A 16,771-nucleotide genomic window follows, 5' to 3' on the forward strand; every position below is an offset into this window, starting at 1 on the left:
GACGGTTTAACCCCAACTTCCGGAATTCATTTAAGCAGTCCAAGTCTTAAAAAATACTATGTTCCCCTGGTTTTTTAAAAAAATGTATGTATAAAAAATATTTTAAGGACGGTGTCTACAAATAATGAAGTATTTTTGTGTGGCTTATGACCATACGGTGAAAGCGGATCTTAGCAAGGGCTATAGTTTTAAGGCTATAGTTTTAAACCATACAAAAATATCCCTGTATTAGTAGGCACCACCCATAGGAAACCCGAGTATCTCGAGATGCACAGAGAGTATGCGCAGTAACAAAAGTAGGCACCGTCCTTAAAACCCCAAAGTTTGGAATAAAACTTCAACCCTCATCAGGGAGGGGGGGGGCAAAGATCACCATGTATAAAACAAAAATGCAAATTTTTAACAAATTGAACCTTTTTCTTTTGCTCGAAAACTAGCCAGCTAGTATCTGACTAGATTTCGAGATCGATAATCAACCGGTTATTTAAAATGAAGTACTTTGTGTCATCGTTGCTATGGTAGCAGCTGTTGCTTGAAAACCAACAAAAAGTACAATTTGATCGCCCGTTTGCACTTGTGCATAGGATCTTAGAGAATGCTTATTATATTTTTTTACAAAAAAAATTGGAAGCAAATATTTTTTTATGTTTTCTTTTATATAATGAGCAGCACTGAAGGGATTTGAATTGTAAAACGTTTCCTTTCGTTTCATTACTTTCTTGTTACGTACGTCTTTTCGTTGCTCGTTCAGCGTGCAGAAAGTACGCGTGCAGTAGGCAGTTCCAACGGTGGTTTTCGGGGCTAGAATGTTTCGTTCCATAAACGATCTGCACGGTTTTATCTTCTGCTTTTTGACATTGTGTGCTCATTATTATGTTTTCCGCCACTAAGTTAAGGTTTTCTGAGTTTTCGAGAGAGTTGTTTATTAATGTCTTCTGTATTAACCTTTTTTGTGGAGTTTTTCCCGCTACAGTCGACTCTCTCGTAAGCGACTACCCTTGGGGCACGACAACGTGGTCGCTTACGGAAGGTGGTCGCTTACAGGAAAGGTCAACAAAATACTGGATTGCTTAATGAATAACATAAAAATGTTACCTTATCAGCTAAAATTATGAAAATATAAACTAATTTATTTGATTTTTTCACTTGCAGTAGAGTGTACAGTACTTGTCAATGTGTCTCATGTTATGCTTGAACTCAGCAGTCCGGGGTAGCGTCATTAAAAATTGAACTTTTGTCACTTCTGAGTAATGATTTACTAACGATCATACCTGATTATGTTGGGTGGCCGCTTACCGGAAACAGAAAACAAAATAATATATCACATTTCTGGCCTAAAAAGTGGTCGCGGTCTTTTAAGAAATTTGAGTGGTGGTCGCCTATGAGAAAGTTCTTGAAACACTATTTAACTGAGAAAAAAATGGTACAGTTTTCGAAGTGGTCGCTTACGGGAGGTGTTCGCTTACGAGAAGTGGTCGCTATGAGAGAGTTGACTGTATTCTCACCCTCTGTTAATAGTTCATTACTGGATGGCTCTCTAGGGATCCCGTTTGCCTATTTAAGTAAATTATTCCGGTCCCTTACGCCTCTTTTGGCAAAGTTACGTGCTCTGCCTGCTCTGATAGTTAAGCCTTTTAAAAAAATTGTTCAGGGGATTAAGTGAACGAAACGAAAACAATATATGTTCAGCTAACGCAGACTTTCCCGGTTGTTTATGTCCAAGTCTTATACTGTTACTATTGTCTCGGAGGGAAAGCTAATTTCTTAATTAGCTCTTTTTTGTCATTCGGGGCACACCTTGTAAAATTTAATTTATATCGACCTTCTAGCTGCGCGCAATTGAAACTAACTTGAAATTAACTTCTCCTAATATTTCCGATAACGAAAGATTTTGAAAAATATTTCAGAATAAAAAGTAGCGAGATTAAAATATGGCGTTTCGGTGACGGCATGTCACCATTATCAAATGTAAATTATTGTAAGTTCAGTAACGTTATATAAAGAAAGGTGTGACACTAAATTAGAATAAAATGAGATCGAGCAAAACAAAAAAATGTATATAATTAAATGAACAGTTTTGCCAGAATGGAGTCTTTTTAAGTGTTAAGAGTAGGTCTTGTTTTCCTTTTTAGTAGCATCTCGTAAGTAAGGCACTCAAACTTTCCGCGGCATTTCTTTAGGATGGCAAATTGCTTGTGAAGGTTGTTCGGTCTTTGATCGTGTTGGTCCTTAAGATGTTTACCGATGACGAAATACTTGTGCTCCTCAATGCGAAGGTGGAGGTGACGGCTTGTGTAGCCTATATACTTCATATCACACGGACTACATTTAAATTTATACACAACGCCTTGTTTGTTTACCAGTGAGGGCTTTGTTTCCGTGACTTTCAAATCTTCCGAGATTTTCCTACTATTAAAATTTCTAATAATTCTATACTTCTCATATTTACGTTAAAGAATCGCCTTCCTCATATAAATAATGGTCCCCTTTTGGTCGAAATTTAAAAATAATCACCCGTTGCTTTTTTTCGAGCACAAATGCTGCTATTAGGGACCTTAAGATTGAGGCTTTTCTTCCTTTCCCGCAACCTGTCACGTTACTCCAATCCTGCCGTCCCGTTTGATGTTTAAGGGAGTTAGGTTTCAACGACAAGGACACTGTCCAGAGGTAAGTGAATTACGGCAAAGTTTTTCGCTTGTTTTTAAACTATAAAGCCACGTTTAAACGTCAAATTTACCTTTCTTAAATAATTATCTCTATAAATAAGGGGTTCATTTGATTCAGTCAGGTTTCTGAGATTACAAGAATTACCAACTACATTAGTGCATGCATCGATACTATCCTCCTTTCAGCCGCCATCTTATTTTCCTTTGAGTATTCCATGGTGCTTAGATAAAAAGTAACCCTCAATCTTAAGCTCGTATTATGTACATAGGGTGAACTCCGAACTGTAAACTGCTTGATGACGTTTATGGTTTGCAGCTTAAGAGGAAACCTTCAATCTTAAGGTCCCATGTTAGAGAGTACTTACCGGAGACCTCTCTCGATTCACTCGGAGATATGGGCGTGGCTACTGAGAATGCGACAACAGTAATGCAATAAATCATTACCATCAACATTTTGCCAGGTCAACGTTTGGAAGTCCGAGTGAAAATGCAAGGAAACCGAACAAATGAATATTGCTTGAGTGTCACAAGAGTATGAACCCCTAAAGAACCTGTGCGTGTTGAAAACGTTGCATCTCATCACGGTTCTCATATTTCTCCGTCAGGTAATACTTGCTTATGAAGAGTCAACGAACCATATGACCAACTCGTACCTAAAGGTGCAAGGTCGCATTATAGAGGATAAAACCATGTAATAGAAAAAAAAATCAAGATAAATGCAAAAACAACGAAAAAGTCTGTAAATTTAGTACAAGGCTAACAGCGATTGGCTGCTCCAGTGAAAAACAAAGACAGCTTAAAAATACTTTAATCTATAATTAACTAGGTTGATAAGCACCTGTATTTTTAAAATCCATTAAGACAATAAATTCCACCAAACAAAAGTTTGATATTTTGTAAATGAAATGACTAAATCTTAGCCGGTGTTTCTTTCAAAAACCTGGTGCAACTACGCTGCTAAGGAATCGCTTGTCTGTATGAGACAATGTAGTTTTTTTTCACTGCAATCATTTCGAACTGCGTGATCAGACATTTTTCCTAACACCCAGCGTCGAGACCATTCCCTACTGGTCAAGAAATGCATGGAATGACTACCTGTTTCACAGCTGGTGGTTTTCTGGCGGCACAATCTTACGATGGCGTTGAGTTCATTCGAAGCTGAACTATTTAGCGACTTGAGGGCCGTAGCCAGACTTTCAGGGAAGGCGAGGCAGGTGTTTCGAGCGCCGTAGGCGAAAACCTATAGGGAGATTTGGAGGCATGCTCCTCAAGAAAGCTCTCAAATGCTATTTTAAGTATTTCGTCATCGATGTATTTCTTCATTACTCTAAGGACTTAGATAATCCTCCAGAACATTTTACGGAAAGGCTATTCGCTTTGCTTTATAGTCTGGGAGCGTAAAGAGAGGAATTTTTAGCAGCAAATGTTACGATATAAGGTCCCGAGGGAAATTTGTGCTAAGAGCAAGCCACTGGTCTAGGAATGTTTATTGGGACCTAGTAGACATGAAAAGTTTGGTGGTAAGTTTGCAACTTGCTACGACGGGGTTTATTGGGGTTCGAAATTCTGACATATGGAGGCCAGCACGGAAACGACCGGCTGGAATAGAAAATCCCTTATAACTTCCGAAAGCATACCCCGTTGCTTATCAAACTTGCCTTTAATGTACAATTCGCTAGTTAATTGATCACTTCCGGGGCATACGTGGTATGGTGGTATGGTGGAAAGCAATCAACTCTTTCTTTTCAAGGGAAAGACGGTCCTTTATTGAAGGAGCAACTGGTTAATGTGATCCAGCGCAACGAAGCTCAGAAGCCAATCGACGAGGCCGATTTACTTCTATCAAATTCAACTGCGTTGCATTCAGGCGGTCAAGGACCTCTCGCAGCAGATGGACACGGTTGCCCCGAAAACGGCTTGTGAGCAATACTCATAACATGTCTTTTAATGATACTCTTGACCAATGCCAAGGATGTACTTCCCTGAGCGGTGAATTGCACCATCTTGGAGTCTATTTTCAATCAGAAATTGACAGTTTGAATGAAAAAGTCTCAAACTGCCCGGCTGGCCGGCAAAACGGCTCGCCGCCTCAGGGTGGTATCGCGCCGGATCTGACCGAACTCTTAAAGGAGAATCAGGATCTTCAACGAAGGCTTCGTGAGATCGAATCAAAATACGAAAACTTAAAGACAGAAGCCAAAATAATAAATGATGAAAACAAGAGTCTTATTACTGCACTACGACTTTTGAACAATGAATTCTCACCTCAAGATGGCAGTAATTTGCATCCCACTCCTGGTGAAGGTGTCAAAGTGAACGACAGCCATAATTGTGACACCTCAGATGCCTTTACAGTGGTAACATCTAAACGGAACAAAGGGCGACCCACCAGCCAACGGTCAAGAAATCTAAAGAACCGCCAAAAGAGCCAACAGAGAATAGGACCAACAAAGATTTCCATTCCACAATCATCGCAGGTGATTCCATTCTAAAACATCTGAACGGACGTAGCATGTCTGGCCCTAATTCCAAAGTCCAAGTGTCAAGCTTTCCCGGCTGCACTACGAACGACATGGCTGATCACATCAAGCCGATTGTCAGACGGAAGCCTGATTCAATAATTATCCATGTTGGAACTAACAGCCTTCGAAACTCGAATTCTTCGCGCGAGTGTGCGGATGAGATCGTTGACATCGGGCGCATGGTTGACCAAGAAGGTATTTCTGTAGCCATTTCTAGTCTGCACGACCTCACGTAATCATAAATATTCACAGCACGTGAATAACAGAGGACAGACCGGGACAAACGAAATAAAATTATTGTTCCGAGAAAGCGAATAACGACTGAAACTTGACCAAGATTCAACCTTCCTATCTAACACCGGTTTCAGTTCTTGAGTCTAAAACTTGCGTGAATATCGAAAAGAATTCTTACTCTAACCGCTTGTAATTTAACAGAAAAATTTGCCGGGGTATTTTAAAGATATCTCGATTTATGCAAAGTAGGAACTTTTTCATTCATCTGCGCTTTATTTTCACTGTTTTTAAACATAAATATCTTAAAATCGGAGACACCCATGAAGCTCAATAAACGTTTAGAATGTTTTGCTATCAGGAAAGACCCTATGACAGAAAAGACAAAGTGTCAAGTTTTATTTTGCCAGAGATATTGGTGAAAAATGCTGGAATAAACAAAATAACCCCGTAAAAATTGATTCATTATTTACTTGAAAACGCTCTTACAGATTTTTTTCTTATTTCGCCTACAAGTTGTCTAGATTAAGTAGTTCAAATCCCTAAAGTTTCGTCATAAAGTGTCTGACTAGATTTCGAGATAATCGACAATGTTTAAAATGAGAGGCTATGCGCTTCCGTTGCTATGGTAATATCTGTTGCTTGGAAACCGATGAGAAAATTAACTTTGATCATATGTTGAAATGATGATGTAGTATGAAGGAGATCGAAGTTTATCTTGTATGCGAGATTGTAATTTCAAAACTTCCACCCTTAGTCCAAAAAAACTGCCTCGAGCCTCCTTAAATATGCTAAACGTAAATACTTTAGCGATCACCTCGCTGCTAGCAGAAATGATCCCCGTAAAACTTGGCAGCTAGTTAACGAGCTGAGCTCTCGTCAACATATGAAAAAAGTTATTGCGGATATTAAAATCGGGGACATAAAAACTAGTTCTGCATCTGAAATGGCGGAAGCATTTAACTGCCACTTCGCTAATATTGGTCATGACTTGGCAAGAGACATACCTTCTGCTGATACTGTTCCAGAAAGATATCTTATCTCAACTAATGTGACTTTCTCTTTCAAATGTTGTAGCTCCAATGAAGTCCGTAAACTACTTGAAAAATTAGACACTAAGAAATCGACTGGACTGGACAATTTGCCATCCAGGATGCTTAAAATGGCGTTCGGTGTTCTGGCATCATCCCTAGCATTCCTGTTCAATCAGTCGATTTCCTCTGGTATTGTTCCAACTGAATGGAAGCTAGCTAGAGTGACGCCAATTTTCCAAAAGGGCAAAAGACAAGATGTAAACAACTACCGGCCAATCTCGATTATACCTGCTGTCGCTAAGGTGTTCGAAAGAATAATTTACGACCAATTTTTTCAAATATCTTAGCGATAACGATCTTTTAGTTAACTGTCAATCTGGGTTTAGATCACTTCATAGCACAGTAACGTCCTTGCTTGAAGCTTCTAACAGTTGCTCTGTCAATATTGACAACGGTCTTATAAATGGTGTAATCTTCATAGACTTAAAAAAGGCTTTTGACACCATTGACCACAAGATTCTTTTACGAAAGCTAGCTAGTTATGGCATTGATCATAGGGCCCTAAAGTGCTTTGACTCCTATCTGAGCGATCGTCAACAAAAGTGTGTAGTTAATGGTGAGCTGTCTGGTGCGCGTGCTGTTACCTGTGGTGTCCCACAGGGAGGCCTCATTGGTCCACTTCTTTTCCTGATCTATATTAACGACTTGCCGAACTGTCTACGTAAGGCGTTACCACGAATGCACGCCGACGATACAAGTATCAGCATTGCCGCCAGCAGCTTACCAGAGCTTGAATCAGTACTAAACACTGAACTAGCTAACCTTCATGAATGGCTCAATGTAAATAAGCTCAGCCTGAATATTGCCAAAACGGAATTAATGTTAATAGGCTCACGGCAGAGACTTGCTAGTACTACAATTGGCCATTCACTAACTGTACAAATTGAGGGTCACGATATTGATAGAGTGCCCCACACCAAATCCTTAGGAGTTTACATCGATCAAAATCTTTCGTGGTCCAAACATGTTAACGAGACTGCCAAGATTATCTCCTCTGGCATTGGTGCACTTAAAAGACTGAGGCCGTTCATTTGCGACGATACAGCAATATTATTATATAGAGCCCTTATTGAACCATATTTTGATTATTGCTGTCCTGTGTGGGACGGTCTCAGCAACGAATTAGCTGACAAATTACAAAAGCTTCAAAATCGTGCCATTCGGGTCATAACGAAGTCAGATTACTATTCTAGCGCTACCGCCCTTCGCGGTAAGCTGGGATGGGATAATCTGTGTACCAGAAGAAAGAAGCAAAAATTGAAAATCATGTTTAAAACTTTAAGGTCGGAAACGAGGCTGATGTTTTAATAAGTTGAAAAGGATGACCGTATTAAAATAATTTTCTTATTGCGAGTTCAAATATTGCTTACTTATTGTTCAATACGACTTTTAATACTGAAACATTTTTCTATCAAAAGAAAAGATATCTGTGACTTATTATCTATTTTATTACCGGGTATTGGAATAGTTACTCTCAACAGAATGGTTCAAAAGCATTACGACTCTTTGCTAAAGATTGGTTGTTTACTTGCGATGCAAGTGCAAGCGCCAAACGCATAAGAGACAGTGCAACGACCTCGACGCAAGCATAAGCACAGGCGCCGGCACAAACACAAGGATCAAAATTTTTCCTTTCCCTATCCTATAGTTTCGTTTTTGTTGTGCTGTGTGAAAACGGAAGGCAGCATAACCACAAGGAAATCTAATGTGTCTGGCTAGTGTCTGGCCAATCAAAGCTCTCATTCCAGCTTTACCCATGCAAACGCATCTTTTTGGCCGGAAACAAAGATGCGAAAGACACAACAACCTTTGACGAAACTTTTTCGAGGTAGAACGCAACTACCGAGTGACAAAAAATGCAAGGATTTAAAGGATAAAAAGGATTATTTGTCTATATCAATATAGATTAATTTTTTTTCACTGTAAACACTTTATTTTATCTAAACAAACCTATACATGTTTTTTTTTTAAATATAATTGTTATTTTTCTTCACACTACTACAATATTACTATTCACGCTATACACTACACATCATACGGAAACAAACTAAGATACTTAAAATTAATAATTCCACTACAACCTCTTACGCTATTCACACTGCGTTACTAACAGTACAAAAAAAATTAACACTTAAACGGTCTCTCTATTAAATTCATACAATAGGACTCCGGATTCGCTTCATAAGAGAAAAATAAATTACCGATTCATGACAACACGTCGAAGATATTAGCACTAGCAAAATTAATATAATATCATAAAAAACAGCTTATAATATCGTGGATATGTGAATACTTTCTTTGAAGTCTAAAAGAAATTAGACTTTTAACTAACATTTAAACTGTCGAGATACCTTTTCCATTTCTTCTGAAGTAGTATTCACTGTTAGTTGTAAAACATTTCAACTGATATTGAACAGAAACTAGTGCTTATTGATGGCGTGTTCCAAGAAGCCCCATTGACTCTGATTAACTTGGTAGGTTTGGAGACCATAGTCACATACAAACAAAGAATCATACACAACATAATAATACGAATTTTAAAAGGGATCGCAAGATTCACATCCTTAGTGCGACCACAGGGACTCAGGACTGTTATACTGAGGGAGTGAGAAAAAAGTGAAACTATGGCAACTTGAATAACGATATTTTTTGACTGGCAAATTATGCAGTTTGACGAAATAGCTTTTGAAAAAAAAATAGCAAATAAACTAGGCAAGTAAGAAGCTATAATCAGGAAACGATAGCATCAAGCAACAAATTAAGACGATATATATGTATATGTGTATAATAATGAGTTTGTATAATAAATAAGTAAATGTCAAACCCTAATTAGTGATTTCGGAAATATCTGTGAGCATAAAGGATACTCAATAAATAATACTACTAATAATAATAATAATAAAGAAAAGAAAACTAACCACTAACATTTCTCTGAGGTAGGAGATATTCGGGAATATTATCTGCTGTGTAGCTGGAACTGTTTACTACCAGTTTTTTACCTTTAAGAAAAACTCTTGCAATGTTCAATTCCTTGGCCTTCTTAAATGCGGCCCGAAGCTTACCTCGCTCTTTTGCTGACTCTGCGGATAAGTCTTTATCGATAAATACAGATGAAAAAAGGGAGCTGTCTCTAAGCCTTCTTCTGTTATTAAAGACCCAGTCTGAGTCCATTCGTGACACAAAGCGAACTATAACTGGCCGTGGACGCACGGGACGGGATCCTTCCTCTCTTGTTGCTGTCCGATCTTCACTGTCCGCCGCGCTAGTAGAGGATGCCGTTGTTTTGTTTGGATTCCCTATTCCGTGGATGGCGTGGAACATTAAATTTTCCGGCTTGGCTCCGAGTTCATTTAGGCCATCCATTACTTTTCTAGAACACTCCTCGCCGCTCTCTCCAGGATTCTCCGGAATATTGTAAAAGCGAAGATTCTCACGTCGGCTGTAATCTTCCTACTTGATAATGCGATCTTTCAAAGTAGTAATTTCCTTATTCAGTTTATCATTTTCTTTAGCCGTATTGTCGCATTGCTCTTTCAACTTCAGATTTTCGTTTTTTAGGGATTTGATTTCGTCCCAGACGGCGTTGAGAGACTTGGTGGCTTCGCTTAATTCCGTCCTGACTGTCTTAATCTCTCCTTTCAATTCATCCTTTAACATTTTAATGTCATCATGGATGCTAGATAACTTCTCTAAAATTTGTGCGTCTGATATATCTTCCGCATTAGAGCTAGATCCCCGAGCGCGTTTCTTGTCTTTGCCGCTCATTTTTCATGTCCATTCCGTGTCGGTCTCAACAATATTCCAGTGCGCCATAGTTTGGCGAAGACGCTTAAACAAACAAACTGCCCGCCATGACAGTCAGCCCCAGATTAATATAGATTAATGGTCGGATCCTAACACACGATCCAAAAGCCATAGATCGAGGTTGTTGAAGTCCCCTTGACTCTTCCTTTCCTTGAAAATGTCTCTCAGCAAGAAAAGTTTTGTTTTCTCAGTGTTGTTGTTTTTCTTCAGTATTACATGTGTCGCCTTCTGCGTAATAATAGCACTGGAAGTAGCTATAACTCCCGACATTTCAGCGTCCAACATCCAGCCAAAGTTTTGTGGTAAGGGTAGCTGGGGATCAGGCGGTATGTCGTTATTCCAGTCAATCGCCAGATAATTCGCCCTCATTATGACTAGTCGTAGAGTTGAAAGTCTTACCGACTGAGTCTGTTTCTTTCGGAAAAGCTACCGGCATGTCAGATGATCTTTGAAAGTAATGATCAATGCATTCCGCACATAGCTGACCTGGGAACTCAACTTCGTTCTCAATTGAGGAGAGAGCGGTAGTCTGATACTCGAAATAGTACTTTCAGCTATGTGGCTTTTCCAAAGCTACCAGTAAGAACCAGTCAATGCGTGGATTTTTGGTGGGGCTACAATCTTATCCTTACGAAGGGACTGTACGATACACTGTTACTTGATTGTTTGATACCTTTGACCTGTTCCAGAGACGAAATTCTCCTTATTGCAGAGTTGCCAAGGTATCTGGTGAATGGATGCTAATTTCCATGGCTCCATGAACAGCAGTATCAACAGCATGTAGCAACATTTTTGTGTCGGCTTCTCTTTAGTCACATCCTTGTGCTGCTACGCAGTCGGTTCCTTAGGTTACAACAAGACACTTTCCACCCATTTCTGAAAGATCTGGTGCCTTCCTTGCAACACAAGCTGCCCTATGGCAAGCCATAATGAGAGCAAATTATCAAGCGATGGTCTGGAGTAATGACATAGAGCCTGATCCCCAGCTACCCTTTCCACAAAACTTTGGCTGGGAGTTGCACGACAAGAATTGGCTTCCTGTGATGAAGACTACTACCAGCACCCAAAGCTGTTATTCATTCAGTGATGAAGTATGCCTGTGCAAAACACAGATCTTATAACAACTGATTTCAATGTCCAAAAGCAAATCTCAACATCACCGTCTTGTGCAACTACTCCTTTAGTGGAACCCCCTTGCGAGAACAGCCATAATGCAAACCATAAGTTGAAGAAGACGCAGGATCTGGCGTATCACAGCGATGGGAACGATAGCTCAGTAATATTTTCCCAGCATCAAGGATTGTTTAACGACCGATCATGTGATTTTGTCAGGCTGATATTAAGATTGCTACTGTCTGACAGCTTGACTAATATCAGTTGTAGTCTTTGAATCATTCAGTTGAGAGTTACTATAACTGCAGTACCTACTAAGTACAAAAATAGCTTTTCTTTGGATAGAAAAATATTTTTTCAGCAGAATTAATGATAATGAAGTTTTGGACGCGCCAAAAGAAAATTACTTTAATAAGGACATCTCTTTTTTGTTATTACAACATCAGCCTCGTTTTCAAGGTTGATATACACGTGACCAGTCCTTCCCTAAGAAGGCATCAAAATGACCAGTGTAGTGAGCTAGTAAACTGATAAGATCATGTCAGTAATATTTTAGCGGAGGTTAGTCACGCCAGAGAAGAAGAAGGGTTACACTTGAGCAACGTTTCCATGGCAACTAAGTCACGTGACCCACACCCTTACCATGTGAGAAGTCCAAGAAGGGTCTAAAACATAAAAAAAAAACATTATTTTGTAGAGTTTGGTGTTGATTCATTTACATGGTTAAAAGATACCATTAATTAACTGCCGTAGCCTCGTTTCCATGCTGTGGCATATAGGCCAGTTTTGAAACCCCTATAAAAGCCGTCGCTGCAAGTTGCAAAAGTGCCACCAAATTTTTTTTGATCACTTAGGGTCCCATTAAGACATCTAGACTAGTGGCTTGCTTTTTTCACAAAATTTTTACGGGACTTTAAAAAATCCTGACATTTGTTCCCCGACTAGGTCTCGTTTCCATGTTAATCGGGTCGCGTGACTATTGCTCTAATTAAAACCAACCTAAAACAACCAAGAGTATCGTTTGCCACAATGTAGCTACGTTTAATAATCAACAGTCCGTGTATATATAAGGAGTTTTACATTCCAGCCTGTTGTAAGGTCACGTGACCGCCATTAATATGCCCCGGAAATGATCAATTAACTAGCGAATTGAACATTGAAGGCAAGTTTGGAAAGCAACGGGGTATGCTTTCGGAAGTTATAAGAGATTTTATATTCCAGCATCGTTTCCGTGCTGGCCTCCATATGTCCATATGTCCCACGGGATTACACATGCTCCAAGACTAACTGTGAGAAAGAATTTCTCTAAGTCACGTAAATTTCCAGAGTAAGCTATGGAGTGTTTTCACATGACGTCACGGCGGCCATGTTGGTGTCCCAAACTAAACCTCTGGGAATTGAACACTATTTTTATGCAAATACTTTTTTTTGTTTCAGTAAACCAATATGGCCGGTCGTCACGTGAATGAAAACGCTCTATAGAACAAATCTATGATTTCTGTAATATTGGAGATTTAAAGCCAGTGACAAGCACTCATGATAGACACGCCAAACTTATTTCACTAATGATAATGTCTGCATTTGTTGAGTAAGTCTGTCCCTTGACAAAGATTGCTATTGAAAATCCATGGTCTTCTTTAAAATGCCCGAGAAAGAAACATATTAACCGTTAGGACCATACAAAGAGGCTTCACACATGGTCCAATCAGATGGCCAATGTTACAGCTTTTGAAGACGTACAAATATAAATGTCTTGTGCCAGGTGAAACATATTACGTTTTTCAAGATTACCTAAAAAAAAAATACCGACAGTTATCAACTGAGAGCAAGTTACAGTTCTTCGCATTTTTACTGCTCTCGTCCTCGTCACTCTGATGAAGGTCGTCGTTTTGCTGACTTTGCATTCACTATCGCCAGAACAACTACACTGGTCTGTACTGAGAAGCCCAGCCCTGCGGCACTAACATTGATTGGACGAGCATCGCTTCCTTGAGCACTTGCACTTGAAAAGTTGTATGATAGCCTTAGGAGCCGGTGCTAGAGTTGTCATTACAGCTACCCCACTGCTCGTTTCCCATTGCCAAATCCAATCCATAATCCCTCGGTGACGGTATCACGGGATTTGGTATAACATCATTGTTTAAAACCGTCAACTGAAAATGAACACGCAGTATGAGCTTGGTGCAGTGCTGCTTGTGTTGGTGGCAATCTCTCAGACTCTGCTCTGCTCAGTTCTTAAGCTTTAACAATTGCTTTGTCAGGCTTCCGTAGATACAGTTGGCAAACCTTTCGATTCCATCTTTAATGTAGTCAACGGGCTGTTTCTCTTGACAGAGAATACCAGGGGCGCAAAGGATGGAATCTTTGGCTGCCCGAAACTTATTCCAACAAGTCACCTTTCCCTTCCCAAAAAAGTTGCCAGCATTATAAGGTCCTGTGATAGCATGAAATGCGGGCAGCGCAGCTCTCTTGGAAGGACCAAGGGCTTTCAGGATTGTGTAACTCAGTAATAGATCGATGATTTGCGGCACCAGTGACAATTGAGGTATTGGGACACATCTCTGAATACTGTCTGATTACTAATACAAGGACATCGGTGTCTAGTGAATGAATAGATAAGTCTCATGCACCATCAGCAGTGGTAGCGAGGGCATCCGTGCATCTTCTTCGTACCGACCTCTTGACGGTCACTTTAAAGATGTGGTATATCTTTGTGTGTCGCTACACACTCCGTTTCCCATGGCACAACAATCTTCCTTCCACCAGCATTACCACGCTCCTTTACTTTCTTTCCTAGAAAGGCGGTTAGCTCTGCTTTGGTCCTTGTTTGCGGGAGCGGTTTCTTCAACAGAACTTTCCCACAAGCATGTGTCGAATCGGTAATGCACTAATAAACAGTGTCTTCGGATCCTTGTCTTCTTGTGATAGATTTCAGCTATGATGGGACATCGTCTCTGTGTGACGTGGCCATGGATGTATCCTTTGAATGACACGATTAAAAAGGGGACTGTACAAAACCCTTCCCGCAAACCCACAACTTACTAACAGACTAAATAATACAGCAAGTTTAATTAATTTAGAATACATAAACGTTTTAACACAAATACACTGTAACGTAAAGACTATTCCTAAACCTAATTAATTACCTTAAACTAAATTAATTATACAGTTCAGTTCCTTCGCTGTTATTCTTCCCGGTCCAACACAAAAGAAAATAAATGTTCGATTCGACGCCGAATTATTAACTCACAAAACTCACTCCACGACAATCCTACAAAATTCTTCGCTTTGCTATACAGTCTAAGATCCAAACTTGCTTCTAGAACGACAGCGTTTCCTTAGGTACTTTCTTCGTCTGCACTTCGTAACTTACTAGTGCCAAGTTCTTTCATCCGCTTGCTTGTGCTTCTTTCTCTGGTTCACCACAATACAAGGCTAGAGTTAGCCACCGGCAAATGAGGTTTACCGAAGGTTTTGGCCATGTCGTTCAACAGTGTCGCGCCTTCTCTTCTTACTTCTTCGTCCAAGCCTTTCCAAGATAAATAATAAACCATAAACAACAACCAGACCCCTATTTAAACACTCTACACAATTACGACATTACAAAGAAGATTCCAGAAAACGCTAACTACAAGATGTACAATAAATGCTGATTACACAATAAGATACGAAATACACAGTAACGAGAATAATAATAGTTAGTTAGACTACATTGAAATTTACAATACTACACACAATTTCCTAAGACAATAACTACTAATATATTAGTGACATTTTTTGACTGATAAAAATACGACGAATAAAGACTACAAATAATTAACAATATCCCTAGCGAATATAGATAATGAAAAAGAAACGATGAAATTTCTAAATGCAAAGGAAACACGTGAAACGAAAACAACGAAAACATGAATAATAGGAACTTTTTGTGACACTCTGTCAAAGATTAAGCGATTTCCCGCTGGTTGTCATCATATCTGCTGAAGAGACGACTGGTTTGTTTTATGACTGAACTTCAGCCATTGGATTAACTATGGCGACCTGAACTAGCACATCGTTATTCTCGGCACTGGTTTCAAACCTAACACCACTACTAGACTTCCCCTTGAGCTCAGTTCTCCAAAATTGTGCATGAGAGCGCTCTTACATGAGCAGTACAGCATGGCACCGTCAGGAGCAAACAGAGACCTTAGGGATATCGTGAACTCATAAAGGCAGACTGCCTAACTTCTGGTCGGCTCTTGCAAACCACCATGAGACAAGCGAAAAGAGACATGTTCTCCTCGAGCTCCACTACCTTATCTGCTGCTTTCACCTTCATGACTTGCCACTACTTTTACAAGATTGGGGCTAACGCGTACGCCGGCTTCTTCATGGTCAACTATTCTCGGTTTTCACGTGACGTCACCAAATTCTAGAATTCAAAGCTGGGAGGCCTACAAAATTTTTACCTTCATTCAAGGAAAGATTACCTAAAAATATGTCTGTTCACAATTTCTTAGCTCGATGTCGTGCTTCCTTTTGAAAATAGACCAGTTTCAATTTCCGAGTTTCCATCGTGCGTGACATAAAGAGGACGGCCGTGACAGAGCTTTTCTGTATCTTAAAAATGACTCTTCGGGTGATTTTCAGCATTCTAAACAATTTAAGTTTGAGGAGAAATATTAATCTAAACATTCGAAAATTCACAAGGGCAAACAAACTTCTTTTCTGGCAAAAGTGAACTCCAGATGTTTTTTCGTATTTCCGGCCGCCATGTTTGTGCCCCTCAGAGGGACACAAACATGGCGTCTCCATACTAAGCTCTATAAATTTATGTTGAACATTTTGTCAAATAACTCGAGTACAGAATGCCGCACAGACCTGACACTTGGACAAATGCCTTATTTATTTATCCTCTATACCATGTCAATTTCTTGACTTCATTCATGGAATGGTTTCGATTTTTTTTTTCAATGGCGTGACAGTGAAAACCGAGAATAGGTTCATCTTCTCTGATTTGAGTCGTTCATCTACAAAACGTGTGGAGCAGTTTTCTGCCTATTTCACTCTGTTGACCCAACTCATTCTTGATTTTCTCGAACATGACCGCTTTGATCACCAAATTAAAACGTTCAGAAGCTGAATCATCGCTTACTGCGAAATGATTTGTAAAGCTCTTAATTTTAAAATCGTTTCCATCAACTGTTGTACACCTTTCTTCTCGCGTGCTAAGATAGAAACAGGAAGGTTATGCAATGCTTTCCTGGAGTCGAGTGTATCAGAAAACGTTTGCTGAATGTCTTTTCAAATTTACTTAAAAAGAAAAATCTAAGGGTGTGCGAAGAATGCGAGTTGTGGA

The 16,771-nt window shown here is 39.6% G+C and overlaps 1 protein-coding gene and 1 pseudogene across 2 annotated transcripts in view; both read right to left on the reverse strand.

The window, feature by feature from the left end:
- Window positions 1-3,261, reverse strand: part of LOC146489184 (uncharacterized) — a 31,274-nt gene extending 28,013 nt beyond the window's left edge. Inside the window, exon 1 of the mRNA XM_085106926.1 lies at window positions 3,032-3,261. Within this exon, the coding sequence (XP_084963052.1) occupies window positions 3,032-3,119 (88 nt within the window). The 5' untranslated portion in view covers window positions 3,120-3,261. The remainder of the gene's footprint in view (window positions 1-3,031) is intronic.
- LOC146489182 (tauropine dehydrogenase-like) overlaps window positions 1-16,771 on the reverse strand; it is a 90,368-nt pseudogene that overhangs the window by 48,061 nt on the left and 25,536 nt on the right. The gene's annotated exons all lie outside the window — the stretch shown is intronic.

This window comes from Pavona decussata, unplaced genomic scaffold, assembly GCF_977016875.1.
Source record: "Pavona decussata unplaced genomic scaffold, jaPavDecu1.1 SCAFFOLD_6, whole genome shotgun sequence".
In the NCBI taxonomy this organism is placed as follows: Eukaryota; Metazoa; Cnidaria; class Anthozoa; order Scleractinia; family Agariciidae; genus Pavona; species Pavona decussata.